We start from the raw sequence: 21910 nt of genomic DNA on the forward strand, positions 1-21910 counted from the left end.
TCTTTCAGCAGAACCATGGAGGAAGGAATAGACCGAAAACAAATCACATGATAGGGATGTGTGTGTGAATTGTTTTCGTTTTGCTGAAAGAACACACACTTTTTTGTGATCCGTGGACAGAACTTTAAAACGGTGGTTGTGTTTAAAATTCCGTAACTTCATTGAAAAGTACATGAGTGATTTGAATGATTAAAAGAAAGTCATTTACCAACATCCTAGTAAGGTATTTCGTAAAAATCTGGTAGTTTTGTTTTTTGATATTTGCAAAAAATCGATCGAGAAAGAAAAGAGAAAAATATCTGCATTTTCTCGAATGAGCCTGCTGGGTATTTTCCCCCTTCTTCTTGTATTTTTTTTTTCAATTACTTTAATTTACTTCAATTCAAAACTGAATCTCAATTTTAAGTTATTCCCTTTGAGTTTGACACACCCACCCACAATTCCAAAGATCGAAACTTTTTAACATTGGCTATTCTGAATTGCCCAAAGCAGTTTTACTCAAAATTGAATGTTTCCGTTGGCTCATGGGTCGTTTAATCATTCGAAATCCGGCGATGGTGCAGATCCAAAAACTGAATTAGATCTTGCCATTCGAGAACGGGCAAAATTATCAATTTGTCAGGAAAGCAACATGGCGGCCCCCAATGTAAATGCATGAATTTTACAGCTGAGTTTTAATAATTTTATATTTAGTTATCATCTTTAAAAAAAGTGATCAACATGCTTCGAAGACTTTTAAACGGACGATTGGTAAGTTGAGTCCTCACAAATCACAAAAATGAAATAAATAAAATGAAATGAAATATTTTTTTAACCGATATTCGACTAGCATGACTAGACCCGTGAACGTGGCGTGACAGTTGTTTACTCGCCACGTCTAATCGGCATGCTCAGTAACGTCATACACGCGCCACAAGCGCCCATTGGATGATGAATGTCGGTCACTTCGGCACCTCGCCAACTCGGCACCTGCCAACTCGGCACCTTGCCAACTCGGCACCTTGTCAACTCGGCACCTTGCCAACTCGGCACCTAGCCAACTCGGCACCCGAATTTTGCCTCTTTCTCCCGACTTCCAACTCGGCACTTGACCTCCTGGTCCGTCCCCAAATAATCAGTTAATTGTCCCACTTTTCTTTGAAAAAGTCCCTGAAATCGTTACTTTCTGGTCTAAGATTTTTTTTTTTTTTTTAGGGGGGCGCGCACATGAGGTCGAAGCAAATCAGCAGGGTGGGTCCTTTCCTCATGAGTGCCAATAAAATAACCGTGTGCTTTGCGCGGAGTAGTGGAAACCATCAGGGGTATTCTGCAATTAGTACTCCCGATCAAATTAGAATCAAGATTTTTTTTAATTACTAACATGACTAAGTAAGAAATGACGTTGTCAATTCCATGTCAACCCATGGAGCAAGGAACATACAGAAGGAGTTAAAACTCCTGGGCGATTAACATTTTTGACCATTATCATTCCAATCCCACGGGAATGTCCATAGCCATGATAGCTAAAGCATTGTGACCTCAAGCCTGGACCATTCATTGTGTGACTGCACACGATGATCGTCGCCGCCTTTTAGTAGGTAACCAAGTCATTTCACGTCGTTGCTCTTTTTTGAAAAAAAATCTATTTTAGGTTTTAACAAATGCGCAGTTGTTAAATGGGAGTTATGAAATCAAGTTATCGATGTGCAGTTGTTGGTCCTTCAAAGCGCTATCTGTTCCTGTCATTTGAAGATGAATTAATTTGTTTTCCAAAAAGTTGTTATGGATTTTTGATTTTTTTTTATTGGCAATACATCATTTATAAAATATGACATTTTGGGAAATTTCCTAAGGTTTCCGACAGAAAGGATAGAGCATATTTTGTTTGTCATGAAATGATCGTTTCAGAAATGTTGACCACATTGTGGACCAGTGTGAGCCAACTCCGAACAAACGCTTTCAAAATCAATCATTTTGGGCGATGTATGACAAGTGCGCCAGCGTGTTACCAAAGTGCTATCCACAAATCAGTGCAAACTCTTTCTTCTTGCTTTAGTTAGCACGGATCTCAATAGGGTAGTGAGCAACTGAGTATGCCGCCATGCAGGTGCTTACTATTGTTGCTTTCGAGGACAGTGACGATCATAATAACTTTGAAGTAGGCCTACATGTAGTGGAGTGTTCTGACTCTTTCTGTTCCTTGCCCCATGGTCAACCTAAAGCAGACTTCTCTTAAAGTAATGACACCCTTTTTGTAATTTTTGAACAGTTGCTTGGGGTAGAAATGACAATTTTGCTATGCGGTTTGCAGGCCGGTTGGTGCCGTGCAGCGCGACTTGCATGCTCAGGGTACATCGCGCGGTGATCACCATCTTTAATTTTTTAATTTCCCTCAAAAATTCAAAACCCTGCCCTGATCTATGACATACCTATATGTTCTTAATGTCGCCAACTAGTTTGGTAGGTCAAATAATTAAAAAATGGATTTTGTTCCCTTTTTGGAACTGGGCCCGTAGATACTAGATCGCCACTTAGTGGGCAGTGGGTGTGGTTTAAACTGACGTGACGTCACACTAACGAACCGGATAGGGCCTACTTTAGTATAAATGATAGCCCTAGGCTAGTCTGAGAATGGTAGCTAGGAGTCTACAAATCGCCTTTTTTAACATTTGGACATGGTCTGGCGATCACAATTTACTGACGACGGCATGGCATTTGCTCAATTTTTGGTCAAATATTTTGGGTTAATTTTCAGGGACAGACAGACAGACAGACTGCCAGTGCCAGAGCACAAAAACCTGCCAACATCCATGAATAATGACTCTGAGTTTTTGTTTTTATTGACATTTTAGCATCTCATATCAAGATGGCGAGGCCTGTCGGACAATCTGGCATTAACAGAGGGAGAGCTTCAACTGAAGGGTATCCTAGAAGCAAGGTTCCCCAAGGCTACCCTGATCCAAGTGCAAGATGTGTCAGGTACGGAAGAAAAAATATTATTCCAAAAACTTACTTGACAAAGTAAATTGTTTAGACCAAGCATCAATGTTTTAAAGGGCTCATATACACACAATGTATTTTTAAATAAATTAATTCAGTTTAACGTGCACCTTTGTATTCAATTTAATCCGATTTTCAATTTTCATTTTGCCATTTTCAAGGGTATTTTGGTGTCTTTTTGGTTTTTATGTTATGTAAATTTCCATATTTGTTAGCAAATGTGTGATATCATTGCAGGGAGAAACCTCCAAGTCACAGTTATTGCAGCACAAAAAAAGTTACCAGAATTTTGGATGTTTTGCTGTCGTCAATTCATCCGTTCTTTGGTAATTTTGTTGTTGTGTCAGTGCATACGGTAGCTGTAAGCCAGTGAGCCAACTTTTCAAACAGATATTTTCAACCCTAACTCCCCAAGCCTTTTAGCCTCAATCCTGCAAAATCCTCCAATTGGCCTCATAGAACAATATTTTAGCACATAGCCTCAATCCTGCAAATTCCTCCATTACTTCTTGAATATGGTCCGTGGAGGGGTGAGGGGCGACCACTGCCTGAATCCTGCAAAATCCTGCGGCAGGGACTGTCAATATGTTGAGGCTTGGCCAGTGACATCCTGGAGCAGTACAGAGAATTTCAAGCATAATCCAGACCTATTGAAATGCATGGCTGAGCAAAAACAAAACAAGGTGCCCAAGGCCTTGACAAAGTACATCCTACAAAATAGTAATGCACTTTTGCCCTGTACATGTAACCGCAATCCTCCAAATTCCTCCACTTTGGCAAAGAGGATTTTAAAGGATTCAGGGTGGTTAGTGTTAAATATTGGAAGTCCTTGACAATATTTGGATAACTTTTTGCTCATTTTGTTCAGCTGCAGTTTTCAAGCAAAGGCCTTGGTCGTTACAGCTGTTTAAACAATCAATGCTAATAGAAACTGCACCTTTTCAAAGAACTTCTGTCCCATTGCCAGTTGGTCAGTCCACTGTTGTCTTTGCTGCCCACAGGGTTTTTCCAAATCCTTGGCATCAAGGAAGTTCATAAGGCCTTGACCCACCTTGGAAAGTCCCAGGAATTTCTGGGAATTGTAATGAGTTGTCCCAGAGAGTTCTGAAGACAAGTTTGAAATTTTTGTTATTGTTAAGGACAGTCCTACATGTAGAGAAGAAGCTTTTTGGCAAAAATCCAAAATAAAAGTAATAAGAGTAATAAAATAAACCAGCTTTTTCGTCCCCTGTCAGCTTTCTTTTTTCCGCTCGCCTCCTTTTAAATAAAAAAAAAAAAATACATGTGCAAAATATTGTGCAGAAAGTCGAGAAAATGGAACAATCCATCTGCAATCTTGGGAAATCCACCATTTTGGAAAAAAAACAGAAAAGAAAAAAAAAAGCCCGCCTCCTTCTTTTAAAAAACCTGGATGAGAAACTAGTTAATTACTTTACTCGGCCTTAGTTGAGAATCAGTCAAGAGCCAGTAGAAACCCCATACCGGTAGCAGGCATTTTGGTTGGAACCTGAATTATTGTCTGTGCTTTACCAAGCTCCTTGAAATCGGCCGCAGATGGTATCATCCCATATTTTTTTGTTGCATGCTTGAAGATTGCTTTTGTTTTTAAATTCTAGGAGGTTGTGGGGCAATGTATCAGGTCAACATCGAATCTGAAGACTTTGCGGGCAAGAGGACCCTGCAGCAACATCGCATGGTCACCCAGGTCCGTCCCTTTAAGTTATTACCTTATTAATGTTTACTCCTTAGATACTCATGCACTCCTTTCTCCATGTAAACCACCCCTTTCACAATTTTTTCCGGAAAGTAGAGGTCAAAGGTCATCTTGGGTCGTTGTTAAAAGAAACAATTGTTTAATTTGCTTCAGATTTATTGTATTATTGTTCCTTAAACCAGCAAAAATTAATTTTTTTGGCAAATGATGTCACTTTAATATCTAAAACAACAGAAGTAAAAGCAGAAAATAAATAATTGTGATGAGTGCCTTGCTTGAACGTTCCTCATTAAATGTGTACTAGGTATTTCATGTACATGTACATGTACTTAGTGGCAGATCCATGGAGTTCGAAAACTGAACCCTTTCCACCCTGCTTTTGTGTCATGAACAGGGGGGAACAGGGGCCATGCCCCCCCCCCCTTCTTAAACAAAAATTCATATTTTTTGTTTAGTAACATAACAAAATACCGGTAGGCAGCAATTGCGTACACCAACCACAAAACTCAACAAAAGCAATACATTTGCATCTTCTCCTCTTGCTTTTCGTATTAAATTTGGGGCGGAAAATTGTTGGACCCACCTTTTTAGGAACAACACAAATTTTGGCCTCCCCCCCAAAGGAAATGTGTTCTGGATCCGGCCTTGTTCCCCCCCCCCCCCCCCCCCAGCTGATGAAAAACACCGCCCAGTGTCGGGTGGTGTTAAATCTCATCTGCATAAACAGCACCCCCAGGTGCGACAAGGTTGTAATGGTGGACGGACTTTGATTTAATTGACAGGATTTACCACTTGTGTGCAAAGGAAATGTATGGTTTCTTGCCTGCCATCTGCAGATGGAAAACACATAGAGGGCGCTCATAAATATGACGTCATTACATGACATTGTCAGCCGCGCCTAACATGCCTAAGCAACTAATCTTTGGTTCATTAGAATATTCATGATTTGTGCACCAGGATGTGAAAAAAAGATTAGAAAAAGGACAAAGTGTAGTTTTGTATGCATTGATATTTGCCGTAGGGTTATCGGCAGTGGAGCACACAACATTGCTTTCATTGTTGAGATCTATTGATATCTATTGATGGCGTACTACACCTGCGGTTTTAATAGCTTTAATACCTTCATTGTTTGCATTGTTGAGTTACAGTGTGGGTATTTCCCTGTCGTTTCTCTCATCATCCCCCGCCGTGTCCGACGACAGGTGTCTGCCACGACCGACCAATCACAGACCGGCAAAGTTACGTAGATATCCTGGGGATTTTTTTGGGATCAATGTTCTGTTTGCTTTTGCAGTGCAACATCAATACAAACATCAAAGCGATTCTTTTCAATATTTTTTTCACACCATTTTTGGTTTCCTGTTTGAACGTTTTGTGTAGTGATTGAATGTCTCTTCATTGAATTTGTTTCTTTATTTGGACAAAAAGGAAAAGCGCTTTGTCTGTTGCAATGAAGGGATTTTACCTCCCAAGGTTTTCTGTCGGTCCAGGATTTGTCCAATTTGTTGGAAAGTTAATAGAGTGATTTTCTATTGACCATGTGACCTTATTTTGCAAAGTTGGATATTGTGGTCGTGTGATGCCAACTTTCAGGAAGCGGTTCTCTTCTGCACTGCATGTATATCTCTTGAAATATCAGTTGATTAATTTATTGTGATCTTTAAAGAGGGTAGTCCATTTCAGTTTAAAAAAACTGCTTTTCGAAGGTGCCCTCTATGTAATAATAAAAATTGCATCAAATAACAAACATATTAACTGTGCAACATTAAAGTACAATGTTCAAGAGTTAAGGATTGCACAAAAGATGACACTTAAAGGGAATGTACAACATTTGCTTTTGCTGCAATTTTCAGAAATAAATGGATTTGGAGGAATAGTATGTTATAGCCAATATTGTTACACTGACTTGTTTCATGTTTTGGGTTCGTATATATGCTGGAAAAACCAAGAAACCAATCATATTCTTGTAGTCTAGTTCCCCGACCCCACTTAAGATGAAACGGAGCAATTTATAGACTTTGGGGAATTGTAAGATCAGAGAATCAGTCTAGCAGGGTTGTAGTCTTCACAGGTGTGTAATCAATTGCACAGAAAATGCAGATGAACTAAATATAAAAAAAGGAAGGAGCACTTTTTGAAAAAAGCTCGTTTTCTCCAACGCTGGTCGGCCGACCAGCGTAGGAAAATTACAGTTTTTCTTGAAAATGTCAGCACACCAGGAGCCACAACTTTACTGGATGCTTTAGACTGTCATTCCCAAACAATCCAGTAAGATATTTCGTGACAAATTTGATCATTTCGTTTTTTGATGTTTGCAAATGTTGTATCTTCCCTTTAACAACCAAAAAAGTATACCGGTACTCAAATAAAATGTGCGAGGAAAACAAAGCAGAACATGGAAAAAACAAATATAAGAAATACATTTAACATACAGACAGAACTACTGTCATCACAGGTAGAGGGGAAAAAACTGCAGTGAGCAATATAATTGCATAGCAATCTACCATACACCCTTCATGTATACCGCAAAAACACACCTCTGCATGGCAATTGGAATCGTAAACCATGCAAAGGGGAAAGTGCTCATTATACTGAAATATCAGTGATGTGGTACACGGTACCCTGTGGAGACATGCATTGTGCATAATAGGGAACAAAAGATTGTATGCGTTGCCACAGGGCAATTTCTATCGGCGAATGTCTCCACAAGGTTTAACAAAATAGATATATGGATTTTACTCAGAAAGTAGGAATTTCCAAGGTGTGTTGCTCAGTCGCAAATTGAAGTATTTTATGTAAGGGATATTAAGTCCAAATTTCAGCCCAGGAAATTAATTCTGGTTAAAATAGGAGAATTTTGAAACCACAGTTTCAAACTCTAAAATTTTAGTACATGAGAACAAAGAAATGACTCCACAAGGATACAAATTCCAGTATGTGTGGTTTAAAAGTGTTGACATAAACTGTTAAATGTGAAAAAAATAACATGCAAAAGATACCTAAATGTTTGGGTTGCCTGCACAGGGTGACAGGTGGTGCAAAAAGAAGGAAACCCACTTTAGACAGCAATTTTCACCTACTTGTTGAGCATATTTCAAAAATTCAATTTAATGGTATTAAAATATTGATCTTGAAACATAAGTCAAGAAATGAAAATGATTGCAAATGCATATTTTGTCTCTGAGATATGGTAGTTTTAAAATTTCATGTGCCAAACCTGTTTGTCCACGGACGGCTTTGTTCCATTCGCTTGACTGAGCTCCGGAGCTTGATTTGAAGAAAAACAAACAACTACACTAGACTTACGAGTGGACAACAGTGATTTTGGTGACTTGTATTCAAATTAGCATAATAACACTATTCTTGCAATTTTTTTGAAGATTTTTTTCACCTCGCATGGTTGAAGAGCTATACTTCACTACATTATAAAAAAAAAACAGTTCAAATACCTTAAGTAAGCACCGTAGGTTAAAATTCCTGTCAAAAGTGGGTTTCCTTCTTTTTGCACCACCCTGTATGTTACATGTTGGTGAAATTAACCATCTGAAACTGAATCCTAGCTGTCATTTTTTTTTTTAAATTTAGTTTTTTTCTTTCCTTTCTCTTCTTCCTGTTTTTTCTTTCTAGGCTTTAGCTGAAGAAGTCAAACAGATGCACGGCTTGAGAATATCTACATCTGTACCAGAAAAGACCGACACAAGCCCCAGGTGATAAACGAAATGGCAGTGTCGGTGTTTTCCTGTAAAAAAACCAAAAACTTTTAGAAAGTGTGTGAACAAAATCTCCACCTTGACAGCTGAACAAAATGCGGCCGTAATTTCACGGCTGCAAAAATATCGGCACCATCGAAACTAACTGCCTTTTTGGAATGTACATAGGGATACATGTGAATTTTTTTGTTTTGCCGAAAGAACTTGTACCTTTTTTGTGATCTGTGGACAGAACTTTAAATGGCCTTTGTGTTCAAAACTCCGTAACTTGAAAAGGACGTGGGTGATTTGAATGACTCTTGTGCTAAAAGAAAGCTCGTTGATTGGGTTTTCTTATCCTACTGGTAGATTTTGTGCTACAGGCAAAACTTCATTCAAAAATTGGTCCTGCCATTTGGGATGCATTTGTTTTTTACTCACCCTGTAGTTCTGATTCCTTCGATTTGAATATTGGAAAATTTGAGCAGTCTCGAAGAGAGAGATGATGAAAAATGAATCCGTTGTGTGGTTCAATTGACTGTCAAATGCCACACTTTGGTTGACAACCATTATCGGGCATGGTGTGAGAGCGTCCATGAGGAATTTTGATTCAAATTTCTTCCTTAAAATCAGTCAAATTTCAGCCACCACTGTACCTCAATATTATTTTGATAAGCTCTTTGTCAATTTTGACGAGCCCAGATGCTCTAAAATCTGAGTGCCAGCCAGCATTGACTGGCACATGTTTGGTTTGAATGATTGAATACTAAACTATTCCACAATGCACAGCCCTCTAAAAAAAATGTATTCTGTTCATGTGTGCTTAATACGACTGTACTTTTCGAAGATTTCTGCTATTGTATTTGGGATCAAAGTGCAACCACTGACTGTCAAATGGTACCCTGGGCTAGGCTCTTTCAATCATGTCTCCAATGGATTGTGTGAAGTAGTTCTCACTTGCGCCAAATTTCCCTTTTGTTTTTTCGTCGGAGCCGTTAACACCAGCACCTGTTCAATATGAGTCTGAGCCAACAGTTTGTCGATCATTCCTGGAATAAAACAAAACGTTGCCAAGATTTTTTTTTTTTCTTTCAAAAGAGGAGAATAGATTTTTTTGGCAGCTGCGTTTGTTGAAGTATAGACTCTCCCTCTGCATCCTGTTTCAAGAATACCCCCCCCCCTTGAAAAAATAAACAAATCATGGACATTGGAGTGAGGCTGGTGATGTTTTGTGTGAATGTGACTAAGAAAAAAAGATGATGTATTGTGGCCATTGTTAAGATCTGACGACATGTAGGTCTGCAATTTGTAACACGCAGACAATTTTTTTTGGCAGTGGGCACTTGGTTTGAGTGACAGTGGAAATGCAGCCTCAGATAATTTTTCCTGTGGAAAATAAAAACGTTTATTAATCTTTATTAAAGGGTCCCCAATATGAACTTTCTTAGGAACACATTTTGTGCAACTTTCTACCTCCGCTTCAATGTATGAAAACTATTTGACATCCCTTTGTGGTTAATTTTATTGAAAAGTGCACTAAACATTTAAACGCCTCCCTGAAAAGAATTCTGGATCCACCCTGCTAGCCCCCCCCCTCCCAAAAAAATATTGGCTCTAGAACCGCGTCTGATAATTGTGCCATTAAAGTTTTTCGATAATATTATATTTCCATATAGGTTAATCCCTTGTGATTTTTTAATAATAAAACTATACAGTAGTCAGTAGAGGATGTGACTGTGTATGTATTTTCGTTAAATAGATGTTTTGTACCTCATTTCGTTTTTGTTTCACAAATATTATCATGAATCACACGACCGGTTTCCAATAGCCACAGCCACATCCGGGACTGGACATTTTTAATTTAACCTAATAGTTATCAATGAAACTGCAGAGAAAATTAAATTTTAAGTTTGGGTTGGCCTGGCCTGGATTGTTTTATGTTGGTGCTTTTGTTACTCGCCATGAAAGGCAACGGTAAGGGTGAATGGGATTAAACATAAAAAGACCCCAAATGGTGGATAACTGTTAAGAACTTAACCACTTCGCGCCGGGTTTTTCGCAAAAGACAAACTATTCCAGCCAACCTCTGATATAAGCCAAACGCCACAAATACTGATTCGGATCGTACGAGTCATTTCAACAGTATTTGTTGAAAATATGGCCTGCGGTAAAGAAAAAAAAAAAGACAGTCGAGATATGGAATATCGTTACATACACATTAAGTTCTATGATATCTAAGCAATTCGGCAATTAATTGTGCAAAACTTGACCTCCAGATTCTGGCCATTCAGCGGGCGCCTTCTTGAAGTTCTGTCTGGTCTTCGGTAACGTGTTGTGTTACAAAAACATGGCAGCCAAATTGACCAAAACCTGCTCCAGACCAGGGTTGAGATTTTCAACCCGCGTTGAAATTCTTGCCAGGGTTCAAAACATTAGTAATTGAGCATGATAAGTTTGATTTGCATGAAACAAGTGTGAAATGATGCGGGGTTGAATGCAGGGTTGAACAATCAAAAACTCACCCGGGGCGGCACTGGGTTCGCCCAAAGTTGAGTTCAACCCAGGTTGAGAGGCTCTAGTGTGAAAAGGGCTTAAAGGGGATATTCCATAAACTAAGAGCTCGCTGGTGAGAGGGGAAATCACCATTTCTGTCTGCACTTTATTTTCATAAAAATGACGACATGTATACAGACCCAACTTTATAAGTCTACAATCTTCCGTTTCCGGTCTGTGGTATAACGAGAATTTGGGCAACGTACGTGTTCTTATGAATGAAGTACCTGGCTTTTGTGTATACAACGTAAGGACTGCACTAACCACCACCAAATTTAGCCTCGTTTCCTGGTCTAGTAGTGTAATAGATTTGACGGAAAACTTCCCCTTGTTATAGTTGGGTGGTTTATATTTATATAAAAGTGGCGCCTGGAAGTAAACAAGCCGATTTGACTTCCCCCACATTCCTCAAAATGTGACAACACATCTGGTGGGAAGATTTTTTTAAGAATTTGGGGAAGTGGAGGTGGATCGCCTGCGGGTCATGTCAGACTGCCATTTCTTTGGGGCCCGCGGCATGTCAAGTTGAAATAGCTCCGAAGTAAATTAATAGTATAAATGATATTGCGCAACTGTACAGGAAAAGCCACGTGGATGAAGTCGGTTTCAACATAGTTTCACTATGGTTTCACCATGGTTTCAATGACGTCAGACGTCTTATGAGTCATGAATATTTTTAGCATTTGGTATTTTAGTCTTTGGGTGTATACTTACAATAAGGCGGGGAAGTGTTTAGCCTTGGCAGCTAGAGGTTTGCGCTCTCTGAGTGCTTTCTAGTTCTCAAAGTGATGACTGGCCAGTATGTGGGTAGTCATAGGCCCTTGCCCTGGCGAAGCCGACCATGGTCTATTAATTATACATAAAAAGATTCGGCGATTAATTATGCAACTAGAATGCGTATGACCTCGAGAAAATAACCAATCAGCAGGCGCGTAATTCGAGCCTCCCGCGTGCGTAAACATCACGCCCACGATGAGTAGCTTTTTTTTTTTTTACAGATTGTTGTGTTACAAAAACGCGGCATCGAAATTGACCAATCACAATCTTAGTCCTGATTTCGGAATGAAATGACGTCACGCATAGGAATTGGTCATGGAATTTAGATAAAAGCCCAATTTTGTCCTGGAAAAGTCTTGGAAAATGTATGGGAATTTCTTTACACCAAACAATGCTGTAAGTGCAGACGAAGTTTGCCATTTCCATTCAGCTGTCAAAATGTTCCATGCATTGACAGTGAATTCAGTTCGACAGATTCCCGAATATTTCGCGCAGTACATGAGCTAACGGAGAAACTACAGGCCGAGACAATCTTAACGCAGATTGTTGGTGCTTCGGCTTTCAATGCGGACACGGGTTCGAAAACCTCCCACTCAGGAACTCTTTAGTCGAATCAGAAATTGCACTTTCACGGAATCGCTTTCGGACGTTGTTATTAAGTCCTGTTATCTTTTGGTTTTTATCTCCTAACGAAAAGAAAAATGTAGCTTTTAATCACAGTGTCTTTCATTCCACTACAAATGTTTATTTTCTGGGATCAAGTTTTCTTTCCACTGTAAACTTTAGGCTTATGATTTTATGAATAGCTAACATTCCAAGATAATCGTGACTTTGCGATTTATTGAGGAAAAAACCGTAACGAGCCCGTGGAAATGTTTCCTTAAAAGTTATTATGATCACTGGCCTGGCTTTTTTCGGCAAGACGTCATTCAACGCGCATTCTTCAAAGCGGGGAATCCCCACGCCCCCTCCCTATTATTATACGAATGCCATGCTAGTACAATGTACCGTGTGTGATGAGTCATGCATGTCAGTATTCAGTGTACAAAAAGTACGCCGCACAGGCACGTGCTATTTTTATCTCGTTTGTACAAACCGAGCGGGGATTTTCCCACTCGTGTCCCATTTTTTTCTGCGCGAAGTGAAAACCGCTTATAAAAACGTCTGCGCCGTGCCGTATGCCGGCAGATTGTCAAAACATGGTCCGTGCTGCGTAAGTCTTGTGTGATCGATGTTGATGACCTGTAGCAACGAACGGGAGAGATTTAATTACAAATGTTTCAGCCAATGAGACGCCTGTAAAAATTGCACGAGGAAATGTCCATGAGGAAATGTCAATGAAAATGGTCAATCGGTCATAGTGCTAGATTTCTCAGCGTCTGCTAGCGCTACACTACTAAGTGAGCTCATCGAATGTAGCTGAACTTTCATAAAAACCTCAACAAAGCCTAATTTTGACAGCGAACACCCTCACCAACTGTTCTCCAGGGGGTTATTATAAACTCATTCTTAGGGTCATCATGGATGCAAATTTGGCAGTGGATCTGTTCTGGATCTCCGCGACCGTCAACGCTAGCACGGCGCTGTTCTTTGCCTGGCGGGGGCTGGCCGGCTGGGCCACGGGCCGGTTCGCGCGGGAAGCCGCGGACGGTTCGTGGCGGAGGTCGCTGTTCGTTCTTCAAGACGAAAAGCCGTGGTGTCTTGCCAGATTGTAAGTGATGTGTTGATGTTCGATTTTTATTTCATTAAATCAATTATACGTATGATATATATATATATATGTTTAGAATTGCAATTCATTTAAAATACTAATGTCCATGTCCTATTTTGAAAAACAAAATCATTTTATAAATTCAGCTTTATGTTCACAAAGAATTTACGACCATTACTTTTCAAGTGAAAGAAATCAAGCCATATTATACGATTATTAGATCTTCCTAAAATGTGTTTCCATTTTGTGCGACACGCGATGATATTGTTAGAATTAGCCCTAGGTTTGACTCTGTTTTAGAGTTTTAAACTCACTAAATCGGTTGCATAAATTATTCTAGGCCATATTTTTTCGCAATATCTCATTGAAAAGCTCAAAACTGATCGAATATCATTGTCTTTCGTTGCACTGCGCACAAAATACCCCGAGATGACATTTAAAATGAGAGTTTTTAACAACTTTGTATCATACTGTTAGAATGTTTGGATGCTTGCACTTTAATTATCACGAATAATATAATTCGATAAATATGAATACTTCTTTCAAGTGATACAGTATAACAGAGCACCTTGTAAAAAGTGCGGTGCGTACGTAATTTTTGTTAGTGCAAAAAAGAAAAAAAAATGTGTGTGTGCCTGGACTTTTAATGTCAGATTTCGGTTTTTAATCCCACATAAATAAAAAAGCCATTATAAAATTATGTTGCTTTGTTTCTACTTAAAGGGAAAATACAACATTTGCAAACATAAAACTACCAAAAAATAAAACTACCAAATCATTTTGAAATACCTTGCTGGACTGTTAGTGAATGACAGTGTAAAGCATCCTGTAAAATCATGACACCTGGTATAATGTCATTTTCAAGAAAAGCCGTATTTTTGTATCAATTTCCAATGCTGGTCGGCCGACCAGCGTTGGAAAAAACTGGCTTTTTTTCAAATACTGGCCCCAATTGACCATCACACTTGTTTGCAATCGATTACACACCTATGAACGGGTACAAGCCAGCTAAACTGGTTCCCTGACCTTACAATTCCCCAATGTTTGTAAACTGCTCTGTTTCTTCTTATATGGAGTCAGGGAACCAGACTACAGGAAAATGATTATTTTCTTGGTTTTTATAGCATTTTCAAACCCAAAACCTCATAAAAGTCAGTGTAACTATATTTGCTACATATTTCCAACCCCCCAATTCCATCCATTTCTGAAAATTACAGCAAAAGCAAATGATGTATATTCCCTTTAAAAGCCGGACATTGTTTATATAAAGTTCAATAAAGATTTTTTTGTTTTCCAAAACAAAATTGGGTCGAACACGATTGCCATAAAGAAATGTAAAACCACCATTGGAGGATCAAGTAGATAGATTCCAAGGAACCCGGATTCGCCTGCCGCGCCCGCGCTCCTGCATTAATGAATCAACGTCCGGCCTATATAGCATGGTTAAAGTACTATTGACGGTTCTTTGCCAATGCGTGATATACTGTTTGAATAAAGGCGGGGGGGGGGGGGGGGGGGGGTCGGGTATGTGTCAAACTTTCCGATCGCTGCTATAAAGTGGGAAGTTATCCAGAGAAATTACGATCCAATTTCAAAGGGGAAAGCACCCACAAAAAGCTTCGTCTTCACGGTCGAATGGCTCGGGACGAATTGAAAGATTTCGAGTGAATTAGGAAGGGAAGGCTTTCAAAAATGGAGGTCCTTTTCCTGGCGTTACAATAGACTAACAACAATCAGCCCAAAATGTCGCAATCAGGGAAATGACGTCATTGTCTGTAATTACCCGGTTAATGCCCTTGGTATACTGATTCCAGGATGACTATACGGATTTGAGCGTGTACCCTGTGGAATTTTTTTTGCATGAACGGGAAATGAGTTGTGTTTCTCAGTTATCAAAATTATAAAACAAACATCATCAATAGTAGCATTTGGGGATTTTTGTGGGGGATTTCGTTGACAGTCACTTTCGGTGATTATTTCGTCATTCAGCAGGCATTCTTTATTAAAATCACATTTTCAATTTCGGAGAAATGAGACTACAGTTAATGAGTAATACAGGATGTGGTGAAACTTTAGGGTATAAAACGAAGAGAAACAGCTTAAAGTTGGTAAATACGTGCTTTTTCCAAATTTCGATTTTCTTTTCCGAACGAAATTTAAAGGAATAAAATGTTAAAAATGGCGCGCTAGCTCCAGCTCACAAAGTGCGCACACTATAATTATTCAAAATGAATTAGGAGCGACCCGCTCTTAATTCAAAAGTTGAAATTGATTAATTGATTTCTTGTCAAGGGTCGATTATTTTCGTGCGATGTCTCATTGGAAAGCTCATAACCTATGTAATGCTAGAAAATTATCAATTCAATTTAAAAATCTACTTTTTAAGGTGCCACACCCAAAAAGCACGTAGGCCTATACACCAACTTTAAAAGTGAAAGGTGTTTATTGTAAACAATTAGTATTGATAAAGACATTTACGATTCTTGTTTGTTTCATTTTCCATCTTTTCAGTTCGCTGATTCTTGTCCAGTCCTTCGTCCTGTGTTTTGCGGCATTTGCCCTCCTACTTCAGGGCGATGTCCTGCAGAATCCGTTCCTTGGTCTAACCACCTCCGGTCGAACCTGTTTTGCCATAAACATCGGCTGTTACATGTATCTCCTGATTCAGGATGCCTTACTGCAACGCCATCTACCCAACTACTACATCACCTTCATGCACCATCTGGTAGCAGCCGTCGTCTACTTGGTCTTCCTGGAGTACAGGCAGAACGCCCTCAGCGGCACGGTGGGGTTGTTTTTCGCGGCAGCCGCGCCATTTTTCGAACTGTCCGACCTGTTGAAGGAGTTGCACGTGGAGCAACACCGCTCGGCGTGCGGGGTCAGTTTCTTCCTCAGTGGCCTCTTTGCCCTGGTCTTTAGACTATTGCTGCCTACTGGCTTCGTAGTATACTCCTACGTCGTCGATTCGCCCTTCACCATGGACATCCTGGTCATGTCTTGCTACTTCCTGAGTCTGGTCTTCTTCGGGATGCTGAACCTCTGGTTCGTGTACTCCGCGGGGAACTCCCTGCGCGCCCACTACCGATCCAGGTCGGCCTGGTTGTACATGCGCCCGCTCCAGTTGGGCAAGCCGCACGGGCTAGACGTCAGGCAGGCCCGATCCAGCAACACGGCAGCGAGTTTCACTCAAGCGAGTTTCACGGCCAAGCGCAACGACTTGAACTTACTCGCGCCTTGCTCCAACACCAACCTTGCCTCGAACACTCTAACGGCCGGGAATCTAACCAACAGTGGCAAGGATTATCACAAGATGGACATAGCGGCATTCTTCAACACGCTGGGCACAGCTCCGAGTTCTGAATGTCAGTCACCGCTGAACAATACTCCAGGGTCTATCGAACTGCAAGCAGGCCTAAACCAGGCGCAGGACACACCAACGAGTGCAGCAGCTAGTGAGAGTGAAGCTACGATATTGTCTGAGGTCTAGATGCAGACATTGTCGGTAGAGCAGTCGAAGTAACCATCAGCATACCTTTATTCTCTTGATACACTTACATGAGAAAAAAGCAGCAGTGCCAAAATGTATCAAAGCACAAATCGAGCTCTATAGTTATAAACCTGCAACATGAGGCTCTTGTCGCCATCTCCTGTCGTCTTCAATTTTTGACACGTATCCCTTCCCTTCTGATCGCATTCTTACCCTTTCTTACAGCCAGCCTGTATAAAATATTCTGTAAATTGATTCCTTCCCCTTGACCTAAAGTCAGCGAGCTGACCGTTGTTGGTACACAGTTCCGAAGCGCATGTAAATCGATGCGATACCGAGCAGTGAACCAACTATAGTGAGTTGTGTCCTACTGTTTTTTGGTTTTTAGTTAGGGTATACGGTGTAGCATGAGTTTAGGTTTTATGAAATACGGACACATTGGTGGTATTGCGCATGCTCATACATAAATAATTAGGGAGAGGGACCGGTCACGTGAGAGGGTTTAACCAATAAAAGGAAAAAGAGTCCGATTTTCATAGAGTCCAATTTTCATATGACACCGGACGTATATCTGCAATGTCGGTATCCGGTTGTGAAAACTCCAATGATTTTTTTGGTTCATTGAAATCAATAGAATATTTTGTATATAGCATTCACATTCCCTAACTTATAAAGACTATAACTTAAGAGACAATTATATTTTATAATGTACAATTTTAAAGGGCTTTACTTTTGTCAGTTACGCAGAATTAAGAATCCTTTAACTTCAAAAGCTGGTAGTCTTTCCTTGTTAGCTCACCCCTTTCCGTTCCGTCCCTCAAAATATCCGTACGTCTTTCTAACATCAGTGTTGTTACTTCATAAAATTGGAGCGACATTATGTGAGATGCAGAGTAGTCCCAAAGTTCTGTTCTGTAGATAATAGCTCCAATGATTGTTACAGCAGAGTGGTGATAAAATTGTTCAGTTTGGTGATAAAAGCATGAAATTTGTCACACATGTCATGGGAAAGATATTTGGCTAAAGGGTCATCGCCGCTTTGTCCTTTGAAAAAAAAATATCATAGAATAACAAGCAATTTTCAAAATTTTCCAAATGGCAGCCATTGCATGTTATCCTATGATATTTTTTTTCAAAGGGCAAATCTGCGATGGCCCTAGAGCCAAATATCTTTCCCATGACATACTCTGATTGTGTGCCAACTTTCATGCTTTTGTCATCAAATGAACAATTTTTTTCACATTTGTGCACCAATCTGCTCGACTATGTGTGAAGGCACTCGCTGCACCACTATTTCAAGAAGTGAAGCTGATGCACATTTCAATATCTCGCCTCCATTAGTTTGGAGATTTATTTTTATCCCGCTAAATGCAACTAGGTCCTAGAAAACCAAGCCCAATTGTTACAAATCCAATTACCGCCATTGCAGACGGCTTTATAGGTCTACCTGATTACCCTAATGAATGTCAAAAAATATCACTAAGTTATAACTCCTAATGACCTTATTTTATACTAGAATTGTCTGTAAGGAAGAAGGCTTACATATTGTATACGAGACCACAAACAAAAACCATTAATGAGATAGTACCACACCTATGCACCGCACGGATGTTCAACATACAAATTGCACACGGCATGCCAAATTTATCAGGCAATAATGGTACAACCTAAGTAACGGCTCCTTATTGCGGTGCTCAAATTAAATAATCCAGAGTTCTATTGCCCAAATCTTTCGTTTAATTTGTACAAAATATGACCCTGGTTTCGTCAGACCCAGTAAATAGTCTTGGATTATTTCACCAACTGTACAAAAATGCAAGTGATTATAGAACAAACCATATCGTTTATGTATGTTTAAATCTACAAAAGGGAACGCAATATGCAAAACGGTAGATGAATGCTTATAATAAGCTTACATGTAATACTAAAGGCAGATGTTCATTAACAGACCGATCCATTATCCGGTTCGTAAGTTTGACGTCATTTCAACTTAATCATGCGTACTGCACACGGTGCACCATTGGAGCCAATCTCGGAACCGGAAAGTGAAACTGGAGTACTTAGCCAATGGGCGCTAGTAGTGTATGACAAAGTCACTTACGAACAAGATTAAGCCCCGCCCAACGAAGCTTTGACCAATCGCAGCCTTCATTAATGTCCAACGTGCGTGCACAAGCGTCTGATGCGCGTGCATATATCCATGCGCGTATAATGCGCGCGGCTATATGTAGAGTGTGGCATTGAAGAGGATAGGAGCACGTTGATTTTCCCACGTGCGAAGTGGGCGGGGCTTAATATAATCACAACCAATCTTTATACTCGACCAAATTAAAGGCCAAGCCTTCAATTTGAAAACTTTATTGTATGTGCAGTCAACATTATAATTCTGTCTGTCTTTCAAAGATAACTTTGTGCATTTTCTTAGTGTCTTCACTCATCAGGCTGGAATAAATGCAAGTTGAAAATGTCAAGGAGTGTTTATCATTTATTTGATTGTTGGCAGCATGGATTTAGTAGGGTAGAATTTTTGTATGTGCAGTCAACATTATAATTCTGTCTGTCTTTCAAAGATAACTTTGTGCATTTTCTTAGTGTCTTTACTCATCAGGCTGGAATAAATGCAAGTTGAAAATGTCAAGGAGTGTTTGTCATTTATTTGATTGTTGGCAGCATGGATTTAGTAGGGTAGAATTTTTGTATGTGCAGTCAACATTATAATTCTGTCTGTCTTTCAAAGATAACTTTGTGCATTTTCTTAGTGTCTTTACTCATCAGGCTGGAATAAATGCAAGTTGAAAATGTCAAGGAGTGTTTGTCATTTATTTGATTGTTGGCAGCATGGATTTAGTAGGGTAGAATTTTTGTATCTGAAGTCTTAAACAGAAAGTCATGAGTTCGTGTCCACAAAACAAACTTGTGATGTTTGTTCTGCCCAGCACCAAGAAAACCCTGAATATACAGTACTTATTTATTCACATCAGTGAAGGGCAAAACCCAATATAAATTAAAGCATGGATTTAATTTGGTGCAATTGTTTTTTTTTTTTTATTTTTTTTTACCGAATCACGATACAGGAAGCAAGTTTCCGACTCAGGGCTTACTATTGGAAACAAGGTTGGAAGCAAAGTAAGCCCGGGAAGGAGGTTGCATTTTCCCTGACCACTTTACCCAGGTTTTCAACAGAAAAATATTTTAGGGTAGACTGAGAACCAGAAAAACCAAATCAAAACAAAAGGCAATCATAAGCTCTTATTGATACGCACACAATTCCTTCTTTGCAAACTGAAGTTGCTCATAGTTATATACAACAATTATATAAATCTGTTTTGAGAAACAAACAAAAATACAGACTATTTAAAAAAATGCTACACACCATAGATACAAAACTTTTAAATAGTTCAAATAACTACATAAAATTTAGATATGTTCAACTTTGCCATGATATAAGTTTTAGGAACAATTATTCTGTGAAAGTGTTATTGGAGAAAAAAATTAAGTGTTCAAAATTAATTGTTTGTCAATGGAAATTGAGGAGGATAAACAACACACGTAATTAAGGGAATAAGCTTTAAAAAAAAAAAAAAAATTATATACATTATCACCGATTAAGTGTACCACTGGGACTTGATTGAATTAAAAAACAACGTGATCTGCGGAAGGCACGTGTTGCCTTTTTTTGCGGTCGATCCCAGCATGTTTTTTTGTTCTTAAAGAAAGGGACATTTTGAAACCAACGACAAAAAAATGACCCCTAGATAACCTTTGAACCCCAATTTCAGAAGACTTGTGATGAACCCCCACCCAAGGATCACTCCATGAAAATCCATCAAATTCTGTGACAAACATTCAAAGACCTCTAATGACCCTCTAATGACCCCTACATAACCTTTGACCTCAGTAATACGATGAAGAATTGTGTCTTCCCACCCAAGGGTCACTGTATCCAAGTTTCATCCAAATCCACGTAAGCACGTAGAAGTTATATACTTGTTTCAAAAACTTAACCTAAAATTTAGCATGCAGGGATAAGGCCATTCGGACAGTCCAGTGGACAAAGTTCCTGGGTAGGAGCATTGTTGGCCTTTCATCCCTATTTCTAAAGATTTCACTTGTGGGGTATCGTTCCCTTTGTACGAGTACCGGACAGGTAGCTCTGGCGTGTACGGTCATACAGAACTTAGGATTGGTAAGTGTCAACAAGAACTTGGTTTAGGGGACACAAAAAGTAAATTACAAATCAATGACAATTCAAACCACATTTCTTTGCTACATCTTTCACAGTTTTTTCCCCTTCGTTGAAATTGGCACGGACTGCTCTGAATGGACAACGAAAAATATTAATGAGCACATGTAATTTAAACTAATGGTAAACTCATTTCGTACTATGATTGGTTCTGAAAATAATTGTAGCCTAAAATGAATAATTTGATTGAATGACCCAACTTCAGATTCCCTTATTTAAAAAAAGTTGCATATTAATAGGTCAGATCATGAGATACAATAAACAACAAACCTCAACTGACTGTTAAAGCTGCATTCCCCGTGCTTTTCAATACATCCATTTTTTTTCTATTACCCACTTGACGACCAGATTATTTTTGGCCGACAGCAACATTTTTGAAAAAGTGAAAATACATTGGCCATATTTTAAAATCAAGTCGAACACACCACAAATACTGACTCTTGAGAGTCAGTTCTGCGATATTTGTACGGTACTTCTCACCGTAACTTTATATTTTGCAATACTCTGAGGCCCCGTTACCGTCGAAGCAATATTTGCTACGACGGCAGGCCGTGTACAGCGGCCAAGCTTAAGTTCAACACACGGTGTCACTGTGTACAAAAACAATGGGAACCACTGACGACTCGGGGAAAGCTTGACGACTGAACCCGTCACCCGCCCCTTCGAATATACATTGCCAGATTGTGTTTACACGCCCTCTAGTGTTAACTTGTTACTAAAGTTTCAACTTCAACTCTTATTCCAACCCCAAAAACCT

At 39.5% G+C, this 21910-nt stretch overlaps 2 protein-coding genes across 3 annotated transcripts; both read left to right on the forward strand.

Annotated features, from left to right (window-relative positions):
• The first annotated feature begins 596 nt into the window (after positions 1-596).
• Positions 597-10138, forward strand: LOC119739419 (bolA-like protein 3). Of its 2 annotated transcripts, none has more exons than XM_038214366.1 (4): positions 597-750; positions 2832-2958; positions 4596-4684; positions 8321-10138. In XM_038214366.1, exons 1-4 carry the CDS (start codon positions 721-723, stop codon positions 8402-8404), a joined length of 330 nt encoding a protein of 109 aa, XP_038070294.1. In that variant the 5' UTR covers positions 597-720; the 3' UTR covers positions 8405-10138. The 2 variants fall into 2 exon arrangements, with proteins under 2 accessions (XP_038070294.1, XP_038070293.1); XM_038214365.1 differs by lacking the exon at positions 597-750 and adding an exon at positions 916-1098.
• A 2671-nt stretch (positions 10139-12809) lies between these two features.
• On the forward strand, positions 12810-19381 carry LOC119739255. Its single transcript, XM_038214113.1, has 2 exons — positions 12810-13423; positions 15935-19381. The coding sequence occupies exons 1-2, from the start codon at positions 13233-13235 to the stop codon at positions 16908-16910; spliced, it is 1167 nt and encodes a 388-aa protein (XP_038070041.1). The 5' UTR covers positions 12810-13232; the 3' UTR covers positions 16911-19381.
• The last annotated feature ends 2529 nt before the right edge of the window (positions 19382-21910 follow it).

The sequence above is a fragment of the Patiria miniata genome, unplaced genomic scaffold, assembly GCF_015706575.1.
Source record: "Patiria miniata isolate m_02_andy unplaced genomic scaffold, ASM1570657v1 HiC_scaffold_30, whole genome shotgun sequence".
NCBI lineage: Eukaryota > Metazoa > Echinodermata > Asteroidea > Valvatida > Asterinidae > Patiria > Patiria miniata.